Below are 24,349 nucleotides of genomic sequence, written 5' to 3' on the forward strand. Positions count from 1 at the left end.
TCCATTAATATGTGGGAGTTAGAAATTTTAAAAAATGCCTAAAATTCTATATAAAACATTGAAACAAACCTCTTAAAAACAATCAAGCAAAAAATTTGGGGTAGCACAAATCTAGAAGGGTAAGCAAGTGCTAAAGCTGATGCCTTCCTTATGAGACTCGGCAATACCTGCAAACAAGGTGGAGAATCAAAACTAAGAGCCTCTAAAAATGTACTGGATCCCAAAGAGCTATACCCTTGGTAGAAGAGATGTCTTTAAACGTAAACTCATGCCACAGAGGTAGCAGCACAAATAAATTATGTCTTGGCTTCAGCCTTGGATAAAGGAAGAGGAAAAAATAAAAATCTCTCTTTTTTAAAAATTTTTTTAATGTTTATTTTATTTTTGAGAGAGGGAGAGAGAGAGAGAGAGAGAGAGCAAGCAGGGGAGGGGCAGAGAGAGGGAGACACAGAATCTGAAGCTGACTCCAGGCTCCCAGCTGTCAGCACAGAGCACGACCCGGGGCTCGACCCCATAAGCTGTGAGATTATGACCTGAGCCAAAGTCAGTCACTTAATCTACTGAGCCACTCGGGTGCCCCCAAAATATCTCTTAAGAGATAATCTGTGATGATTAATTCTTATGCAACTTTGAGGTTCAAATATACTGTATATTCCATAAAAATTAAAATAAACCTGTATTGATATCTCTCCCAGATGCCTACCAGAAGCATATGGTAAAATTTTAACTGCTTTATTGAACCATAACTGGTGATCAAAGAAGTATACATATTTAATGTGTCTAATTTGATTCTATAGAGCAATATATACTATCTAAATATGGAATTCCCAATGATACATTTCTGCCAGATATGAGCTCACAGATAGGGACACCTGGGTGGTTCAGTTGGTTAAGCGTCTGACTCAATTTCGGCTCAGGTTGTGATTTCACAGTTTCATGAGTTTGAGCCCCATGTCCGGCTCTGTGTGGACAATGCTGAGCCTGCTTGAGATTCCTTCTTTCCCTCTGCCCCTTCCCTGCATGCACTCTCTCTGTCTTCCTCAAAAATAAATAATAAAATTTAAAAGTGAGCTCATGGAGCACCTGCGTGGCTCAGTTGGTTAACAGCTGATTCTTGATTTCAGCTCAGGTCATGATCTCACAGTTCCTGAGTTTGAGCCCTGCCTGGGATTCTCTCTCTCTCTCTCTCTGCCCCTCCTCTGCTCATGCTTGCTATCTCTCAAAATAAATAAACATTTAAAACATAATAATAAATTTAAAAAATGAGCTCACATATATAATAATGCCCTGTACACACACACACACACACACACATACACACACTACACACACAGACAAATATGAAGAAACACCATGACTGCAGAAAAATAGCATTAGGCATAGACATCAATGTTTTAAAACATTTGAATTACTAGATATAGAATATTTAAAAAGTGAATTTTATCTGTTAAAATATATAAAGATGGAATTGGAAAATACAGGAATGGGACAAGAACCTATCAAAAAAGTCAAGTCAAATTTGAAAAATATCTACTCAGATATATATATATATATATATATATATATATATATATATATATATATATGTAATGTTTAACCAGAAAAATTTCAAAGTGCATGGAATTGATAAAATAGTAAATTAGATAAACTGAAGAAAGAATTGGTGATTTGGAGGACAAATTGGAAGAAATTGACCAGAATGCAGCACCAGAGAGATGGAAAATATGATAGTTGTTAAAGGATGTAGAAGAAAAAGAAGATATCTAACATATATATACCTGGAGTTTTAGAGGAAAATAATAAAGTGGAGAGAAGCAATATAGGAGAGAAAAATAGCTGAAACTTGTCCAGACCTGTTCACTATGGTGATACTAATGAAAAACAAAGGCAAGACCTTAAAAGCAGACTGAGGTGTGTATGGAGGCGAGGGGAAGAATCACTTACACAAGAATTATTAAGTACAGAAAAAGTAGAACATTTAAGTAAAACAGTATCTTCAAAGTGCTAAGAGGAAAATAACTGTTCTTAATAACTTGTATATCCAGCCATAATTATATCCCAGAACATGGGTAAAATAAGGAGAGTTTTATCAAATAAAATCTGAGGATTTATTCCCAAAATACATTCACTAATGACATTTCTGAAGAATGGATTTACTTTAGGAAGAATGAAGGTGATTCTGTAAAGGACAAAATGCAAAAAGGAATGGCGAACAACAACAACAAAATATTGGTAAACATGGAAAAATATAAACAAAACCTGGATGTATAAAAACAGAATCTTAATTTAGATGGTAATAAAAATCAAAACTAAATAATTGGTTAAATGTGAGATAGTGATTTAGAAGTAAATTATTCTAACTTTGGCTTTCACTTTAAGTATACTTGTTAAAATTCAAAGGTAATTGTCAAAAGGAATATACATAGCATACAATTCCTAAAACTGTAGAGGGAAAACTGGATTAAAAAGTAAGTTTAATAAATTAAAAGAGAATATCAGAGCAAATTTAATACTCTGAAAGAAAGCAAGAAAGGAGAAATTAAAAGAAAATATCAAAAAGCAGAACAAAGCAAAACACCAATATGGCGTTAAAAATCTTCCAAAGGTTGTAATTAACAAAATGTAAGTGGCTTACATTCAGTTAAAAGTCAAATTCTAAGACTCAATAAAAATGAAACAAGATGCAGGGATAGAGTGTTTACAAAAGCCACATCTATCCATAAAATATACTAAGACTGAAAGCTAATGTTGCTATATTAGTATCAGACCTACTAAATTTGAGACAAAAAGCATCACTTCTGGTAAAAACCATACACAATAATAAAAACTCAATTCTACACCTGAAACTAATATTACACTGTATGTTAACTAACTGGAATTTAAATAAAAGCTTAAAAAAAAAACCCTCAATTCATCAGGATAGTCCTTGATGTGCCTAATAACTAACCTAGATCAAGGGTTGGACACTTAACCTACTGAACTACACAGATGTCCAATTCCAATGATTTTTAGAACAGAGTAAATAAAAGTAAGTATATAGATTTTTTTGAACTACACAATTAAACATCTTGACTGAATGGAAATATTTAGAACATGGTACTACCAAATTGATATTTATTATTTTCAACTATATACAACTCTTAAAAACTAATCACGTGTGCTAAGCCAGTAAAGAAATCCTGCAGATATTTGAAAAAGCTGGTACAGGGGCGCCTGGGTGGCTTAGTCGGTTAAGCCTCCGACTTCAGCTCAGGTCATGATCTCACGGTCCGTGAGTTCAAGCCCCGCGTCGGGCTCTGTGCTGACAGCTCAGAGCCTGGAGCCTGTTTCAGCTTCTGTGTCTCCCTCTCTCTCTGCCCCTCCCCTGTTCATGCTCTGTCTCTCTCTCTCTCTCTCAAAAAAAATAAATAAACAAACAAACAAACAAAAAAAGCTGGTACAATAAGGCCATGATCTCAGTCTGCAAAGCAATTAAATTGGAAATAAATAACAAAAGGGAACCTAGAAATCCAATATACTTAAAATTTTAAGACGAATTCACAAATACAAAATAAGACAATTAGAATATAGATATGAATTAGAAAAAAATGAAAATATTGCATATAAAGTTTTGCAGTACATTTCAAAATCTTACATATCACAAATCAAGTGCCACACACTGTTCTAAGCACTTTTACAAATATTAATGTATTGAATTGCCATAGGAATTGTATGAATGATGTACAATTCCTGTTCTTGTAACAATACTCCAGCCAGTCCTAAGGGTTAACTTGCTTCAAGTTAACACACTCCTTGCTTCCTGACCCTCGATCTGTAGCAGAACTAATTTACTTTCTTTGAGATTTGCAGACCACTGGCCATGGGGGAAATGAAGGACCTGAACGTTCCCAGGCCACAGAGGCCAGAAGTCTGTTTGAAGCCACTTTAGCTTTTTGATTGGCCCAGCATCTTTTAGCAAAATATTTTTCTTTTGCAAGGTCACACAAATAACTTTATTGTCCTCCCTTTGCACATCAGTAGAACTTTCCCTCCTATGCAGAAAGAACAGAGTAATCTTGCACAACTCCTGGATACCAAGGAACTGGACCTTCTTGCACAGCCCTTATCCTGGGCGCTAAGGAACTAGAACTTGAACAACCTCCAAGCTCTGAGATAACTGGTGCCATCGAGTGTGCAAGGTAATCCAGAAATGTCACAGACCACTGCATTTGCCTTAACTGATTAAACCCCTTTAAAAATCTTTTGGCCAAGCAAAAACCTTGGACAAGAGTACACCTCTCTCCAGGTTGCCAGCCTCCTGAATAAAGCTCAAATTCCTTTCCAATCAAAGCTCCTCTCTTGATTATTGATCTTTCCAGCGGTGGTCAGCGAACTTGTGTTAGGTAACTTGTGTTAGGTAACATTCTCATGTTATAGTTGGAAAAAACAAAGAACAGAGAAGTTAAGTAACTTGCCCAAACATAAATTTTAGGTGTTGGAGTGTGGATTCAACTTAAATATTTGGGTCAGATTATATGTTCCTACCCATTATGCTACACTGCCTTTCAATAATCTAATCCATATGGATAGGACATATAGCAACTTTCTGCCAAGAAGTTTGAAAATTTAGATGGATAAAAGAGACAGAAAATATGAATAGTTTCAGATTTAATTGAATCTGTAGTTTAAAAATCGTTTTTCTTACTAAGAGAGCCAGGGCGAGGTTAAATATTTTTCCAGTAATTTGTACCAAACATTCCAGGAATATGTAGCACCATACCAGGCATGAAGCAGGACTTCAATAAATGTTAGTTAAAAGAATGAATTAATAGATCTCATAACTTACTCAGTAGCTGTTACTGATGTTTACCTGATTCACAGAAGTAGCTTGATCTCTTGTTTGATCGTTCATTCCATTCAGCATTTATCTCCTTCTATATAATCCAAACAACAAAACAAACATCCTCAAAAGATTTCCCCCTCCATGATTTGAACATCAACTATTATTTATATATTTAAAATACAGAAATTTAAGATTCTGAGAATTTCCCTTAAATGTCAGTTTTTAAGAACTGCACACATTTTGTGATATTTACATAATTTAAAAGTTCATAGTTGTATCATGGGAGATACACAAGACTGCCCACACATTTGGTGATTTTCTAAGGCTCATGGGACTCAGAATATAGTTGTACTCATGTTTAAGATTTATTATAGTAAAAGAATACACTATAGGATAAAGAAAGGGGAAAAGGCGCAGGCCGAGTCTTGAAAACTCCATGCGCAGTTTTTCTTATGTTCTCTCCCTTCTCTGTGCATGCTCTTTTCTCCAGCAAATAAAAAAAATTCAGTAACATGTACAATGTTTTTACCATGGGAAATCCATTAGAAACTCAGCACTCAAAGGTTTTTATTGAAGGCTGGTCATGAGGACACCCTGTGCCTTAGTGCATATCAAAATTCCAGTCTCTTAAAAGGAAATCAGATGTTCAGCAAAAATCACATTATTAGCAGTACAGTGCACCATCCATTCAGCTACGGAAAGTTCCATATTACTTCAGGACTTGGGAAAAGTCAACTTCCCAATGCTACCCAAAGGGGTAACCTTGCAAACAGGCCCTTCTAAAGACACAAGTCTCAAGCCTGCTTTAACTCTTTTCTGACAGTGATATTCACTAGCATCCTAAAATGAACTGTCTTTGGAATACACTGATTGGTAAATATGTTAATCAACTCAGTGGGATAAAAGAATAGGTGTGCTTTTTAAAAAAATGTTTTAAGTTTTGTTTTTTTTTTTTTTGAGAGAGAAGACAGAGTGCAAGTTGGGGAGGGGCAGAGAGAGGGAGACACAGAATCTGAAGCAGCCTCCAGGTCCAAGCTGTCAGCACAGAGCCAAACACAGGGCTTGAACTCACAAACTACGGGATCATGACCTGATCTGAAGTCAGATGACTAACCAACTGAGCCACCCAGGCACCTCATTGTGCTTTTTTGACAAAGCTACAATAAAAGTTTTAGAGGTGGAAAGCAGATAACAGGTTCTCTGATTACAGAGGGATGTGGTTCTCTAGACTTGCTCAAGAACTCAGTCTGCTCAAGGAGGTAAATCAAGTGAAACAGGCTTCTTTTTTTGCCCACCAGATCTGAGAGCTGAACATAGGTCACAAAAAATATATTTTATGACAGTGGTAGGCTACGTATAACATGTTGGAAACAGAGTGTAATACTTAGCATAATAAAACAGTCAGGCTTTTCCTCATAATAAATTAGGAATTTGTGGACATTTGGTACTTATTTGAGATCAATATGGATGGCAAATTTAATAATATGCACATTAACCAAAAAAGGTCAGTAATAAACTTTAGATTGTTTTTACAGGAGTTTTTGTTTGTTTGTTTTTAGTAAAAGACATGGCCTTTGGGATCTGTTAGGCAATCTGAGAATTTTAAATGTCAAAGTTGTTAAGAAATTTCTTTTTTGACTCTTAGCATACTTAAAGTGGATATTGACATAGTAAAATGCTGAACTGTAAAATGTTTGTAACAAAACTGCACTATAGAAAAGCATTTTATGGTAAACATACATCTTAGAAGTTATGTGTAGTTTGTCAATTATTATGCATTATAAGAAACAGAAAATGATGCCACTTCCTACCCTATTCAAGTACAAATTCATTTGGGAAAAACAGTTAATTTCCATTTTCAAACCAAGTTAACTCTTCAGTACAGGTGAACCAGTTAACACTGTGCTGGTAATGAAATGTGGTTTTGACTCCTAAAACCAGTTGGTAACTCACAGAGGAAAAAAAAAATGTAATGTATATCAGAAGACACACCTTGAATTTATGATGGTAACTTTCCAAAAGCAGGTAACTGATGGCTAGTCAAAAACAAAGGGGAGAGAGAATATGACTACCTCTGAACAGTCCATCCGTATTAGTAGAAGCCCAACCAAAGAAAGCCAAATTAATACTTCCTCTGTAGGCTGTAGGTATGCACTGTGAACTACAATGTTGTAGCCTATATTTAGGAAGATTATCCTAGGGATGTTAAAATTTTGTTATGGTATGACTAATTTCAGGGAATGAAGCTGTTTTGTATGGCCACTTCATGAATGGAAATTTTTATACTCATGCTGATCATAAGAATGTACTTCATTAATTCTGCTTGCCTTTGGGGCAAAAGGAAATATTATATACCTTATTTTTTGGAGGATCCAAGTAAGACTGTGAAGATCTTGGACAATTTCTTGTGGGTGAAGTTTGAGCTGAAATAATTGAATTTTGAGTTGAGATGTTTACAGCTCCTAGAGAAAGAAGAGATTAATTTTACCTATGAGAAGATCATATTTCTGGAACAAGGGTGAATGCTGATGAATAGATTTGATCCCATGTTCCCTCTGCTGAGCTTAAACAATCATTGAATTACCACAATCAGGCATTTATTTGAGGTAAAGAAGTATCTCCAGGAATTACATGACCTGTTTTTAGTGTTCACTGGCTACAAATTTCAAATGGTTCATTATTGCCTTTAGACACAAGTCTGAAATCCTTAACCTCTGATCCTAATTTATTTAATATTAAGCTAGCTTAGTCCCTATAATTAAACACAGACCACTGCCAGAATTAACTGCTTTCTTTTCATTCAGTCTGCAATCAAAAACCACTCACTACTTGGATAAGGGAATAACCAAAGCTGTGTTTTAGGAAGATTGCTTTCACAGCAATATTTATGGGGATTAAAAAGAGGAGGAGGAGAATGGGGGAAGGTACTGAAATAGCCAAGGATGAAAGAAACAAGGTAGAAGCTGTGGGAATGAAAAGAGAGGAAAGGGCAAAAGAAATTAAGGGGGTAGATTAGAAAGAAAGTAGCAACCTTGGGATGCAAAATACAATAAAGAAGAGTCAAAGAATAATTAACATTTTGTGCCTAGGTGAAACAGAAGAAGGATCAGGAAGATGATGAGTTTGATATTCTATAGAATTCGAAGTGATCATTGGCTACTCAATGGAGGTGCCTAATATTTTCTTTATGTATATGTAGGATATGCATATGAGTATTTTTAGTGCCTTCCAGAAATCTAACAAGGTATGGGGAAATTTAGCTATTGTATGGTCTGCTGAAGGGGAAATGAGAAATACGATGTATTGTCTATGGAGAATTGATGGCAGTGGAGTGTGGGGCCCTTCCAGAGACAGTTCTCTGTACTGTAACTTACTGAGTCACATATGTGAGTAATGTACTCCATCACTATAAACAGCCACATCAGGGACCCTAAATTTTCCATACTTAGCAAAGTTCAAAAGCCATACTCATCAAGCAAGCACTGACATGTGAGCTAATTATATCTATATTCATAAACAATTTTTTTACCATTTTTTATTATCCAAAATAACCATGATTGTTATAATCAGCAAAACAAATTGAAAAACTGTATATATATATATACATATATATATATATATATATACATATATATATATATATATAGTGTGTGTGTGTATATATATATATATAAAATATATATACATATAGTCATGATTATGAAACTGTATATATATATATATATATATATAGTCATGATTATTAAATTAACAATATAACAAGTATGACTGTTTTTCATTTTCTCACCTCTATCATCAGACGTATTTGATTTTCTAGTTACTCCATCTTTCTACATGGTACATTAAAGAGAAAAACATTCATTAGTAACTGCACTTATAAAAGAAATTTTGTCACTATCAATCAACCAAATTAATATAGTTTCTCTCTCTTTTATCCCCTAATCTCACATGAAAATTGTCTCAGGAAAATATATATTAACAACCTCCTGGAATAGTTTCTATAGGGATCTCAAATTTAACTAGTTTAAAATTGAGTTCAATATGTAGCAGTGTACAAAATTGTTCCTTTTCTAGTATTCCATATTTTGTTTAAAGGCATAGTAATCCATTCAATGGTTGGTTTTACAAAGTTTAGAGTCATTCAGTCTATTTCAGGGAAATACAAGGTAACCTATTCCAATCCAGCCTACAGCTTAATTAAACACAGTTCTCTTTGATTTTGAGAACATCATTTTCTTGTGATAACATTTTTGAGTCTGTCTGTCCTATTAGGCAATGAGTCCTCAAGATAATTGATTATGTTTTATTCATCTTTATATCTTATGTGTCCAAATTTCCTCATTTTCCCTTCCTTCTAGTTTAGCACAGGGCTTGGCCAACAGTGAATACGTTTTAGCTATTATTATCATTGTAATTGCTAAATGTTTGGATTAGTTACTACTGTTAAATTACATAGTGACTCAATACGCCCAAGGAAAGAAATCTGGCCTCATGAATAGACCCTAATATCCCTAACCAATTGGTATCATGCTAGTGAAAGAGATCATAGAAGTGAAAAATTAACTAGATAAGTAATCATCATACAAAAGTTTGAGACATAATTTTATACCTTTTGTTCAGTACTATTAACTTGTACATCTGACTGGCCAACTAAAGTTGCTGATTTTTTGACGACATTCTTTGTATTACTTAGAGATTGATAAATGGCATTTGCTGTAGGTCCTAAAAGTAAATAAATGAGAGAGAAAAACCATAGTTGTTTTATTTTAACAATCTATTGAAGTGTAATTGAAGTATAATAAACTATACTCATTTAAATTGAAAATATTTCAACTTTAAAATATGTCTACAACTATCACTGCAATCAAATAACTTTTCTAATACTCTTTTAAAAGTTTTTTCATCCACCTTTGTAATCCATCTATCTTTCTCCTCCCATCCTGACAACACTCTATACTTCTCACACAAGATTAGCTTGAATTTTCTAGACTTTTATATGGATGGAATCATATAATATGTACTCTTTTTTTGCCTAGCTTCTTTTACTCAGTATAATGGTTTCACATATTTTAATAATTTGTTCCTTTTTATTTCTGAGAAGTGCTTCATTATATGGATATGCCACAGTTTTTATTCATTTACCTGCTATTTGGGTTGTTTCCATTTTGGCCTCTCACAAATGAACTTTTATGAGAATTCGTGTACAAGTCGCTTAGTTTTCATTTCTATGGGGTAAATATCTATTAGTGGAACGACTGGATCATACAGTGATCCAGTATATGTTTAACTATTACAAAACAACACACTGTTTTCCAAAGTTGCCGTACCATTTTACAAGCCATTCAGCAGTGTATCAGAGTTTCAATTCTTCCACCTCCTTGTCAATATTTAGTAAGCAGAAGAAAGAAAATAGTAAAGATTGAAGTGAATATCAAAGAAATCAAAAAAAAGGAAGAAAATAATGAAACAGCTAATTCTTTGAAAAGTTCAATAAAAGTGATAAGCCAGATTACCAAGAAAAAGCACAAATTTGTAGCATCAGGAAAATTAGAGATAATAGCACAACAAAAGTCTATATAGATAATACTAAAAAATAATAATAAAGGAATATTATAAGTGTATGGTAGTAGGCTTAAAAATTTATATACAAAGGACAAATTTCTTGAAAAACACAAACTAATCTCATTTATGAATAGATGATATGAAGAACTACATATCTATTAAAGAAATCGAATATGTAAAAACATGTGCACAAAGAAAACTCCAGGCTCAATTGACTTCATTTCTGAACTATACCAAATATCTAAAGAAGAAATTACACTAATTATACACAAACTCTTCCAGAAAATTAAAGAGGAATACTTCTACTCTCACAACTCATATTTTGAGACCAAAATCACTCTAATACCAAATTCATTAAAAGACATTACAATAAAAGAAAACCTCAGTCACCATCCCACATGAACAAAGTTGCAAAAATTATAAATGAAATATATTGAATCTAACAATATATGATAAAGATAATGCATGATGAATGAGTAACGTTAATCCCAAGAATGTGGGACTGGTTTAACATATAACATTAAAAATAAGTCAAAGTTATTCACAACTTTAAAAGAAATAAGGAAAAAATTTAGATGATTATCTCAAAGATGCAGGGAAAAAATGATAAAGTTTAATAGCCATTCATGATCAAACCTCTTAGTGAACTAGCAATATGAGGATATGTCCTTCCTGTGATAAAAGCTATCTTCAAATCTCTAGAGCTGACACTCTATATTGATCATGTCCCCTTAAATTTTGGAACAAGATTAATATGTACACAATCACCATTTTTTTCAATACTATCCTGGAGGTGCTAGCCAGGAAGAAAAAGAAATGAAAGGTGAGCCCGAATAAAATCCCAACAGACTATATTGTAGAAACTGGAAAGCTGTTTCTGAAATCTATATGGAGAAGTAAAGGCCCTACCACAAGACAGTCAATCTAGAAGAACCACAAATATTAGAGAACTCAAACTACCAAATTTGAAGACTTATTATAAAGCTATAGTAATTGAGAACACTGTATTCATGTAAGAACAAATAGATAAATAAAACAGGAGACTGTCCAGAAATAGGTCTATCTGTCTATCTATCTATGTATCTATGTATCTATCATCTATCTGTCTATCATCTATATATGTTCACTTTATCATTTAAAAGATGCCAGTGAAACTCAATGATGTTGAAGCAATTAAATGTGTACAAAATAAGCTTGAATAATCCTGTCTTCCCAGATAGCAAGGAAGCTATAAAAAATCATTAGGGTTATGTCACAAAGGACTTAAGAGTTATACTAACGGGAGATCCCACTGGCAGGAACTATCACCCTTTTAGCATTAATAAACACATTAACATAATTTTATTAAAGTACATTAAATTTATTTAAATCTGTAAATTCACAATGAAAAAAACAAACCTAATTGCTCACTGTTGAAGGATGCTACTGAAACAATTTACTACTTTGAAAACTAATAAATGATTGTAAAATGTTAAGCTTCAATCTGCTTTTCCGAAGTATCCTATACCACACTGTAACCAAATAGTAGTTAAGAGGAAATTTCTTTTTTTAATTTTTTTTTAATGTTTATTTATTTTTGAGACAGAGAGAGACAGAGCATGAACGGGGGAGGGTCAGAGAGAGGGAGACACAGAATCCGAAACAGGCTCCAGGCTCTGAGCTGTCAGCACAGAGCCCAACACGGGGCTCGAACTCACGGACCACGAGATCATGACCTGAGCCGAAGTCGGCCGCTCAACCGACTGAGCCACCCAGGCACCCCAAGAGGAAATTTCTTTTAATACAACTTTTCCAATTAATCTAAGAAGAAGGAATGATAGAATTAAGTTATCCCAACTTGAAACCCTTAATTAATTCATAGATCTAGGCCTTGAACATAAATGGCTGCTAACATTACAAAGAGAAAGGAAATGAGATATTATATGCCTCTTGATGGAAAGGCACGCCACCATCTATGAATCAGTCTTGCTAGAGAAATTGAACCTGCAAGATGGCAGCATAAGAAGACCCTGACCTCACCTCCTTCCGTAGACCCACCAATATCCAGCTACATACACAACAAATTTCTCTGAAAAAGCCCTGAATGCTAGCTGAGCAGTTCCTCCACAACAAAAGATAAAAAGGCCACATCTGCTTGGGAAAGACATACACCATGCAGAGGTGTGGTCTAGCCAAAAACCCCACCTGTGGTATGACAACCGACCTGTGAGAGGGATTCACAAATATGGAGCATATCCCTGAGAAGCAAGCAGTTTGAGCTCCCTAGCCCTTGGGACCTGCACTGGAGATATGAGCCTGCAAACATCTGGCTTTAAAAATCACTATGGGGGAGCATGGGTGGCTCAGTCAGTTAAATGTCTGATTCTTGATCTCAGCTTGTGTCTTGATCTCAAGGTTGTGATTTCAAGCCCCATGTTGGGTCCTGCACTGGTCATGGAGCCTACTTAAAAAAAACACAAAACAAAACAAAACATCAACATAGCTTACATCCAGGAAACTCAAAGGGCATTAGGAAATAAGATTCTGTTCCTAAAGGGTTTGTACACAGACTACTTACCCTAAGACCCAGCACAAGTACAGCAGGCTGAAAAGCATGTGGACCATACACGAAGAAGATCCACTGGCTATTCTTAAAGCATCTTCTGGAAGGGTAGAAGTTTGTTCCAACTCTCTCCAGGGAAGGAGGTGCTGATTGTTCCCATTTTTATAGTCTCCTATCTTGGCAAGTGTTGGCACTGCCAGGTGCCATTTTTGCCCTCTCTCTACCCTGCTAATTCTGCTTGCCTTACCCCTGCAAACTCCTGTGGCCTGCCCCACTGAAGCCAGTGGGTGGGCTTGCCTGCCCCAACCCCTCCCCTGTAGCCCTGTCAAAGCCAGCAGGTACACACAGTTCATAAGGGATACCCTTTGATTGCCTGGCTCTAGTGGCCAGGGGTCCTTGTGTTTTGGGGCCCCATGGGACTGAAACAATTGGAGAGCCAATTCTTGGCAGGATGCTGCACAGACAAATGAAACACACACCCGGCCTTCTTTTGATGACTCCCTTAAGACTGGGAGAGATAGCTGTTTTGACTAATACATAAAAAACAAAAAACAAAAAACAAGGAAAATGAGGAAACAGGGGAATGTGTTCCAAATGAAAGAACAAGAAAAACTCCCAAAGAAAACTTTAATGAAAAAGTGATAAGTAATTTACTTGATAAAGAGTTCAAAGTAATCATCATAAAGATGCTCACAGATCTTGAGAGATGAATGGATGAACACAGAAAGATCAACAAAGATAAAATATAAGACAGTGTGAAACATAAGTCACAGAGCTAAAGAATACAATAACTGAACTGAAAAAGATACTATAGGGGTTCAACAGCAGAATGGGTGGAACCGAAGAAAGGGCTAGTGATCTGGAATTGAGGGCAGTGGAACTCACCCAAAAAGAGATAAAGAATTTATATATATATAATGTTTATTTATTTTTGAGAGGTAGACAGACAGAGCATGAGCAGGAGAGGGACAGAGAGAGAGGGAGACAGAGAATCTGAAGCAGGTTCCAGGCTCTGAGCCATCAGCACAGAGCCCGATGCAGGGCTCAAACCCGCGAACCATGAGATCATGACCTGAGCCAAAGATGGATGCTTAACTGACTGAGCCACCCAGGCACCTGGAAAAGAATTAAAAAAAAAATAGATTAAGAGACTGATGGGTAGCTTAAGGGACCTTCTGGGACTCCAATTAAGCAAAAAAAAAAAAAAAAAAAAGAAAAAAGAAACAAAAGTCATCCAAATTGGAAAAGTAGAGTAAAATTGTCACTATTTGTGAATGACATGATTTTATAGATAGAAAAGGTATTATGCTAAGTGAAACAAGTCAGATGGAGGCACCATATGGGTTCTGCTGGTTTTTATTTATGTTTGAAATGTTTAATAAGAAAAACTGTTGTGCGTGGGTGGCTCAGTCAATTGAATGTGTGACTCTTGACTTTGGCCTCAGGTCATGATCTCATGCTTCCTGAGATCAAACCCTGCATCAGGCTCCATGCTGACAGCACAGAAACTGCTTGGGATTCTTTCTCTTCTTCTCTCTGCTCCCCACTCTCCAAATAAATAAATAAACTTAAAAAAAAAAAAAAAGAACAGTTAAAAAAGCCATTAACAAAACTGGAAATATTTGCTACAAATAAGACAAAAGATTAACATCAGCCATATTGAATTAAGAACTTCTGTACATCAAAAGATAAAAAGAAAGGATAGAAACAAATCATAATTGGAAGAGGATATTTATTATAATGTGTGTATATATATATATATATATATATATATATATATACTAACACAATTATCTAGTATGGCTTAAAATTCTTTCACATCCACAAGAGAAAGAAAACCCCTTAGGAAAATGGACAAGAGATTTGAAAATATGATTTCTCAGAAAAGGAAACATGACGCAGAAATCCCATATCTAGGCATATAACCCCTAGAGAATCTCTTCAATGAGTACCATGAGATTTTATATTTATATAAACATTTATATAAATATATATAATATATAAATATAGTATCTGTAACATATAATACAAATATATATAACATATAAAAATACGATATAAATATTATGTGTATAATTTCCATCAAGAGAAATATATGTATATCGTGGTATATTCACACAATGGGATATATCAGTAATGAAATAAAATGTCAGGCAACAGAGATAAAACTTCTGAAACATAATGCTGAGTGTAAAAAGCACATCACATACAACTGGATACAACAGCATATCAGTTACATTAAATATTTTTAATGGTATTTATTTCTATCTATATGTATATATGTAGTTTAAGGATATACACCCATGTAGTAAATATATTTAAAAATATATTTAAAAAATAATGGTTATGATAATCACTAGATTTGGATAGTAGTTCTTTCTGTGAGATAAGGAAGTCTGCTTAAATGAAATTTGGCAAAAGATATAAACTTAAGTTTAAGGAAATTCAGTGAAGATTAAAGCAGGCAAAAAAATAAAAATCCACACCAAGATATATCATAATTAAGTTGCTAAAAGCTATTTCCCACCCCCCAGAATTTTAACAACCAGAGAAAAATGTCACCTTACTTACAGAGGATCACTATTTAAATATAGACAATATCTCATCAGAACTACAGAAACACAATGAAACGGAAAAACAGTTTTCAAGTTCTGGAAAAAATGTCAACTTACAATTCTATATCAAATGAAAACACTGTCATTCAGGAATGAAGGTAAAATAAAGATATTTTTAGAAGAAGGGAAATAAGATGATTCAGTGCCAGAAAATCTGTTCTAAAAGAAATACTAAGAGAAGTTCTATAGGCTGAAAAAAATGACACTGGAAAAGAAACCTGGAATATCAGAAATTAAAGAGCATTCAAAATGGTAGCTATCTGGGTAAATATAATATGTTAGTCTTCTTCTATTTAGTTATTTAAAATAAAAATGTTACGTTGTCTGAATGGATGTTTGATGTATGTAGATGTAATACATAGGGCAACTATAACAAAGGGTTGGGGGATAAGAAGTCATAGATAGTGGAAAGATGTACATTCCACTTAAAGGGTGAAGTGGAATTGTGAAAAGATAAGTACAGTGTTGTCTAGAACAACCACTAAAAAATATGTAAAAAGAGGTATCGTAAAAGTATAGTCATGGACAACAGGAAAACAAAATTTAAAAACGTCATGTATAATAGTACCAAAACAATGAAGTACTTATGTATGAATATGACACAACATATATAAGATCTCTATGCTGAAAACTATAAAAACACTTATGACAGAAATCAAGTATAACCTAAACAGAAAAAGATACTATGTTTATGGCTTGGGAGACCAAGATTTGTAGAAGGTTTCTTTTCTCCTTAAAGTGATCTGTAGATTGATTTAATGTACTTCACTAAAATATCTCAGCCTAATTTTTGCAGACAAGCTGATCAAAAAATTTATATGCAAAAGGCAAGCAAATTAAAATAGTCCTAAAATTTTGAGGGAAAAAATTAAGTTGGTAGAATTATACTACCTGATTTCAAGACTGTAAAAAGCTATGCTAATTAACAGTGCAGTACTGGCAAAGAGATAGACACATAAATTGATCAATGGAACAGAAATTAAAAGGCAAGTCACAGACTGAGAGAAAATATTTGCAAATCACATATCTGAAAAAGATTTGTATTCAGAGTATATAAATAACTTCTGAAACTTAACAGTAAGAAAATTACCCAATTAAAAATGAGCAAAAAGCTTCAACAGATACTTTACTAAGCAGGATTTACAAGTGGCAGACAGCATATGAAAAGATATTCATCATCATTAACGATCAGGGAAATGCAAATGAAAATCACAATGAGCTAACACTATATCTATTAGAATGACTAAAATAAAAAATTGCTGATAATACAATGGTTGCAAGAATGCATAGCAAATGGATCTCTCGTGCATTAGTGATGGGAATGAAAAATATTACAGGCACTCTGGAAGCATTTGGGACAGTACTTTGTTCACTTAAACATACATTTACTATGACTCAACAATCCCTTGTTTACATAAAAAGCTGACTACAAATACTTCTGATTTTTCTATTCATAATCACCCAAACCTGGAAACAACCCAAATCTCCTTCAACTGATGAATGTACACATTTTGTAGAGGTGGGGCTGGTGTTGTCATAATTGTGTGCCTTGTAATAACTATTGGGGTCTTTAAAAAAGTCTTTGAGCTTTAAAAATAGGACCCATGAAGCTTAAGAGTTAAATCTACCTCAGTGGTCCTGAAAGTGGAAGACATCCTCTGCTAAGACAACTCTGTCGCTCCCCAGGTTTCAGAGTCTTGATGAGACTAATCAAATTACATACTCAGGGAGGAAAGATTGTGGACTTTTCTTCTTTAAATTTGAATTAATAACGCCAAAGTAATTTAAATTTTTTGCTTTAATTTTTTCTTGGAAATTTGGTAGTGGGAGGAGATTCATATTGTTCAATTTTTAACAGCCTCACACTTTGACAGTGTATTATTTGGAGAAGTTTTATGCTGCCGTTTGTGTTCCTGGTCTAATCCAGTGAGCCCTAATAGACAACATGAAGTAACAGTATGGGATAAATAATAAAGTAAAATAAAGTAAAAGGGTTCAGAGTAGTTTTGGAGTTAATTTCTGACTGACTTCAGAGTTTTCTAAAATCATTTTGAACATTATAAAAATTAGGTTTTTTTTTTTAGGTATCATATACTGTTTAACAGCAATAGATTTTTCATTTTATTTTTCTAAAATTATGACATAATATTAAGTTTAGAACACTAAATCAGTAACTAGAGATCAAATTCTGAAAGCAATAGAGGTTGTGTCATTATTGGTAAGCATCATTCTAAATCAGTCATTTGACAACACAAAATAGAAGATTTAAGCATTTAAAGCATTTAAGCAAAAGTTTCTATCCAAACTCAGTCTTTCCTCAAGTTACTACAGTATTTCTTATCAAAATATTAAATTACCATATACTCCTTTATTTGGTCTCTGGTCACCAACTTGGTAAACTAAGTTCATATTATCAAAAGACTTCTTTTTCTTCTTTGGAGAATAAGCTTAAAAAATGTAATAAAACATTTATTTTTAGTAAGAGTGATGACAGAATTACCCAAGATAGACTATTTTATCAAGCCCAAGGGAGGTGAGCCTTATGCTCATTTGTATGTGGGATTATAGGGAGGTATTGGAGAAGATGGAAAGATGTGAAATGGGAAGGTAATAATTCTTGAAATATTATCACTTCAAGTTAAAAGATATACTTGAAGGGACAGAATTTTCTTCTGGTAGAGAGAAAAGTTACACCCAGACAAACTGTAACATGTCATTTCCTATCTGCTGGGATGCATACCAATGTAGCTACTGGCTAGAGACCCACTGGGCCACAGTTACTATTGCATTCTTGGATGTGCCTCCCAGCCTGGCACAGGCAACTGTATATATATCACTCCTTTGTGATAGAGGTAATTATAGTTCTTCTTTTTCACCACGTAAGGAGGGCAAAGTCTCCTCACATAATGGGTACTCAATGGGTTTTCATTAGAGATGTAAATGTGAGAGTGATCTGTCTGCCCACTGGAGCAAATTTCACCTAATATTCCCTTCCTCTTTCATTCTCTCTCTGTCCCTCTGGAAGTTGTCTACTTGGTGGAAGATGACAATATTATTTGGAAGTATAATTGTTTGTTTTGTAAGATAGATATTCGTGTCACCTTGATAATATAAATTGGATTCATTTATACCTTCTTAATGTATTTTATCTTTATTTTTTGAGAGAGAGAGAGAGAGAGAGAGAGAGAGAGAGAGAGAATGCACATGAAGGTGAGGAGGGGCACATGGAGAGGGAGATGGAGAGAGAGAATCTTAAGCAGGCTCCCTGCTCAGCACAGAGTCCAATCTAGGGCTTGAGCTCACAATAGTCAGATAATGACCTGAGCCCAAATCAAGAGCCAGATGCTTAACCAACTGAGCCACTCAAGCACTCCCTTTACATCTTCTTCAAAAGGGAATTTGAGGTAACAAATGTTTAAAATGTCTACTTGGAACTCTTTTCCTATTTAGAAAGTTAACAGTTGAGTTTGTAGGAATGTATATAGTTACTAAAGTGATTTCTTTTCTGAAGCATGAGATTGTTTTCATTATTTTGATGAGCTGAATAAATTGAATTAGCCCATTTAGCAAATATATATTTTATACACAAACACATACACATGAATACATACATAAATACAGTACTCTCTGCTCTGTGAAAACAAAAGTGGGAGATATGATATTATGGGTGATTAAGACAATGGGAAGTATGTAATAAGTGTATTGAGAATAATACAAAGTACTATAAGGGATTCAAAGAAGAAGGATCTTCCAATTAGGGCTGTTAAGAAAGACTTTGTGGGGGACGCCTGGGTGGCTCAGTCGGTTAAGCATCTGACTTCGACTCAGGTCATGATCTCACGGTCTGTGAGTTCGAGCCCCGCGTCAGGCTCTGTGCTGACAGCTCAGAGCCTGGAGCCTGTTTCAGATTCTGTGTCTCCCTCTCTCTCTGCCCCTCCCCTGTTCATGCTCTGTCTCTCTCTGTCTCAAAAATAAATAAACGTTTAAAAAAAAAAAAAAGGGGGGTTCCGGAAGATGGCGGCGTAGGAGGACGCGGGGCTCACAGCGCGTCCTGCCGATCACTTAGATTCCACATACACCTGCCTAAAGAACCCAGAAAACCGCCAGAGTATTAGCAGAAGGGAGTCTCCGGAGTCAAGCGCAGACTAGAGGCCCACGGAGGAGGGTAGGAAGGGCGGCGAGGCGGTGCGCGCTCCACGGACTGGCGGGAGGGAGCCGGGGCGGAGGGGCGGCTCGCCGGGCAAGCAGAGCCCCCGAGTCTGGCTGGCAAAAGCGGAGGGGCCGGACGGACTGTGTTCCGACAGCAAGCGCGACTTAGCGTCTGGGAGGTCAGAAGTTAACAGCTCTGCTCCAAAAGCGGGAAGGCTGGAGGACAAAGGGAGGGAGAGCTGCTGGGCCCCCGGACAGCAGAGCTCAGCTTGGCGGGGAACAAAGGCGCTCACCAGCGCCATCTCCCCCTCCCATCCCCCAGCCAAAATCCCAAAGGGAACCAGTTCCTGCCAGGGAACTTGCTCGCTCCGCGCAAACACCCAACTCTGTGCTTCTGCGGAGCCAAACCTCCGGCAGTGGATCTGACTCCCTCCCGCTGCCACAGGGCTCCTCCTGAAGTGGATCACCTAAGGAGAAGTGAGCTAAGCCTGCCCCTCCAGCCCCCGTGCACCTTGCCTACCCACCCCAGCTAATACGCCAGATCCCCAGCAACACAAGCCTGGCAGTGTGCAAGTAGCCCAGACGGGACACGCCACCCCACAGTGAATCCCGCCCCTAGGAGAGGGGAAGAGAAGGCACACACCAGTCTGACTGTGGCCCCAGCAGTGGGCTGGGGGCAGACATCGGGTCGGACTGCGGCCCCGCCCACTAACTCCAGTTATACACCACAGCACAGGGGAAGTGCACTGCAGGTCCTCACCACGCCAGGGACTCTCCAAAATGACCAAACGGAAGAATTCCCCTCAGAAGAATCTCCAGGAAATAACAACAGCTAATGAACTGATCAAAAAGGATTTAAATAATATAACAGAAAGTGAATTTAGAATAATAGTCATAAAATTAATCGCTGGGCTTGAAAACAGTATACAGGACAGCAGAGAATCTCTTGCCACAAAGATCGAGGGACTAAGGAACAGTCACGAGGAGTTGAAAAATGCTTTAAACGAATTGCAAAACAAAATGGAATCCACGATGGCTCGGCTTGAAGAGGCAGAGGAGAGAATAGGTGAACTAGAAGATAAAGTTATGGAGAAAGAGGAAGCTGAAAGAAAGAGAGATAAAAAAATCCAGGAGTATGAGGGGAAAATTAGAGAACTAAGTGATACACTAAAAAAAAATAATATACGCATAATTGGTATCCCAGAGGAGGAAGAGAGAGGGAAGGGTGCTGAAGGGGTACTTGAACAAATTATAGCTGAGAACTTCCCTGAACTGGGGAAGGAAAAAGGCATTGAAATCCAAGAGGCACAGAGAACTCCCTTCAGACGTAACTTGAATCGATCTTCTGCACGACATATCATAGTGAAACTGGCAAAATACAAGGATAAAGAGAAAATTCTGAAAGCAGCAAGGGATAAACGTGCCCTCACATATAAAGGGAGACCTATAAGACTCGTGACTGATCTCTCCTTTGAAACTTGGCAGGCCAGAAAGGCTTGGCACGATATCTACAGTGTGCTAAACAGAAAAAATATGCAGCCGAGAATCCTTTATCCAGCAAGTCTGTCATTTAGAATAGAAGGAGAGATAAAGGTCTTCCCAAACAAACAAAAACTGAAGGAATTTGTCACCACGAAACCAGCCCTACAAGAGATCCTAAGGGGGATCCTGTGAGACAAAGTACCAGAGACATCACTACAAGCATAAAACATACAGACATCACAATGACTCTAAACCCATATCTTTCTATAATAACACTGAATGTAAATGGATTAAATGCGCCAACTAAAAGACATAGGGTATCAGAATGGATAAAAAAACAAGACCCATCTATTTGCTGCCTACAAGAGACTCATTTTAGATCTGAGGACACCTTTAGATTGAGAGTGAGGGGATGGAGAACTATTTATCATGCTCCTGGAAGCCAAAAGAAAGCTGGAGTAGCCATACTTATATCAGACAAACTAGACTTTAAATTAAAGGCTGTAACAAGAGATGAAGAAGGGCATTATATAATAATCACAGGGTCTATCCACCAGGAAGAGCTAACTATTATAAATGTCTATGCGCCAAATACCCGAGCCCCCAGATATATAAAACAATTACTCATAAACATAAGCAACCTTATTGATAAGAATGTGGTCATTGCAGGGGACTTTAACACCCCACTTACAGAAATGGATAGATCATCTAGACACACAGTCAATAAAGAAACAAGGGCCCTGAAGGATACATTGGATCAGATGGACTTGACAGATATATTTAGAACTCTGCATCCCAAAGCAACAGAATATACTTTCTTCTCGAGTGCACATGGAACATTCTCCAAGATAGATCATATACTGGGTCACAAAACAGCCCTTCATAAGTTTACAAGAATTGAAATTATACCATGCATACTTTCAGACCACAATGCTATGAAGCTTGAAATCAACCACAGGAAAAAGTCTGGAAAACCTCCAAAAGCATGGAGGTTAAAGAACACCCTACTAACGAATGAGTGGGTCAACCAGGCAATTAGAGAAGAAATTAAAACATATATGGAAACAAACGAAAATGAAAATACAACAATCCAAACGCTTTGGGATGCAGCGAAGGCAGTCCTGAGAGGAAAATACATTGCAATCCAGGCCTATCTCAAGAAACAAGAAAAATCCCAAATACAAAATCTAACAGCACACCTAAAGGAAATAGAAGCAGAACAGCAAAGGCAGCCTAAACCCAGCAGAAGAAGAGAAATCATAAAGATCAGAGCAGAAATAAACAATATAGAATCTAAAAAAACTGTAGAGCAGATCAACGAAACCAAGAGTTGGTTTTTTGAAAAAATAAACAAAATTGACAAACCTCTAGCCAGGCTTCTCAAAAAGAAAAGGGAGATGACCCAAATAGATAAAATCATGAATGAAAATGGAATGATTACACCCAATCCCTCAGAGATACAAACAATTATCAGGGAATACTATGAAAAATTATATGCCAGCAAATTGGACAACCTGGAAGAAATGGACAAATTTCTAAACTCCCACACTCTTCCAAAACTCAATCAGGAGGAAATAGAAAGCTTGAACAGACCCATAACCAGCGAAGAAATTGAATCGGTTATCAAAAATCTCCCAACAAATAAGAGTCCAGGACCAGATGGCTTCCCAGGGGAGTTCTACCAGACGTTTAAAGCAGAGATAATACCTATCCTTCTCAAGCTATTCCAAGAAATAGAAAGGGAAGGAAAACTTCCAGACTCATTCTATGAAGCCAGTATTACTTTGATTCCTAAACCAGACAGAGACCCAGTAAAAAAAGAGAACTACAGGCCAATATCCCTGATGAATATGGATGCAAAAATTCTTAATAAGATACTAGCAAATCGAATTCAACAGCATATAAAAAGAATTATTCACCATGATCAAGTGGGATTCATTCCTGGGATGCAGGGCTGGTTCAACATTCGCAAATCGATCAACGTGATACATCACATTAACAAAAAAAAAGAGAAGAACCATATGATCCTGTCAATCGATGCAGAAAAGGCCTTTGACAAAATCCAGCACCCTTTCTTAATAAAAACCCTTGAGAAAGTCGGGATAGAAGGAACATACTTAAAGATCATAAAGGCCATTTATGAAAAGCCCACAGCTAACATCATCCTCAACGGGGAAAAACTGAGAGCTTTTTCCCTGAGATCAGGAACACGACAGGGATGCCCACTGTCACCGCTGCTGTTTAATATAGTGCTGGAAGTTCTAGCATCAGCAATCAGACAACAAAAGGAAATCAAAGGCATCAAAATTGGCAAAGATGAAGTCAAGCTTTCGCTTTTTGCAGATGACATGATATTATACATGGAAAATCCGATAGACTCCACCAAAAGTCTGCTAGAACTGATACATGAATTCAGCAAAGTTGCAGGATACAAAATCAATGTGCAGAAATCAGTTGCATTCTTATACACTAACAATGAAGCAACAGAAAGACAAATGAAGAAACTGATCCCATTCACAATTGCACCAAGAAGCATAAAATACCTAGGAATAAATCTAACCAAAGATGTAAAAGATCTGTATGCTGAAAACTATAGAAAGCTTATGCAGGTAATTGAAGAAGATATAAAGAAATGGAAAGACATTCCCTGCTCATGGATTGGAAGAATAAATATTGTCAAAATGTCAATACTACCCAAAGCTATCTACACATTCAATGCAATCCCAATCAAAATTGCACCAGCATTCTTCTCGAAACTAGAACAAGCAATCCTAAAATTCATATGGAACCACAAAAGGCCCCGAATAGCCAAAGTCATTTTGAAGAAGAAGACCAAAGCAGGAGGCATCACAATCCCAGACTTTAGCCTCTACTACAAAGCTGTCATCATCAAGACAGCATGGTATTGGCATAAAAACAGACACATAGACCAATGGAATAGAATAGAAACCCCAGAACTAGACCCACAAACGTATGGCCAACTCATCTTTGACAAAGCAGGAAAGAACTTCCAATGGAAAAAAGACAGTCTCTTTAACAAATGGTGCTGGGAGAACTGGACAGCAACATGCAGAAGGTTGAAACTAGACCACTTTCTCACACCATTCACAAAAATAAACTCAAAATGGATAAAGGACCTGAATGTGAGACAGGAAACCATCAAAACCTTAGAGGAGA

General features: G+C 36.2%; 1 protein-coding gene across 1 annotated transcript in view; it reads right to left on the reverse strand.

The window, feature by feature from the left end:
• FSIP2 (fibrous sheath interacting protein 2) overlaps positions 1–24,349 on the reverse strand; it is a 104,101-nt gene that overhangs the window by 65,036 nt on the left and 14,716 nt on the right. The window contains exons 9-13 of the mRNA XM_019461551.2: positions 17,899–17,988; positions 9,432–9,544; positions 8,610–8,652; positions 7,178–7,284; positions 4,850–4,913 (exon numbers count right to left, since the gene is read on the reverse strand). Of these exons, the coding sequence (XP_019317096.2) occupies positions 4,850–4,913; positions 7,178–7,284; positions 8,610–8,652; positions 9,432–9,544; positions 17,899–17,988 (417 nt within the window). The remainder of the gene's footprint in view (positions 1–4,849; positions 4,914–7,177; positions 7,285–8,609; positions 8,653–9,431; positions 9,545–17,898; positions 17,989–24,349) is intronic.

The sequence above is a fragment of the Panthera pardus genome, unplaced genomic scaffold (assembly GCF_024362965.1).
Source record: "Panthera pardus isolate Hobbes unplaced genomic scaffold, ASM2436296v1 HiC_scaffold_10, whole genome shotgun sequence".
NCBI lineage: Eukaryota > Metazoa > Chordata > Mammalia > Carnivora > Felidae > Panthera > Panthera pardus.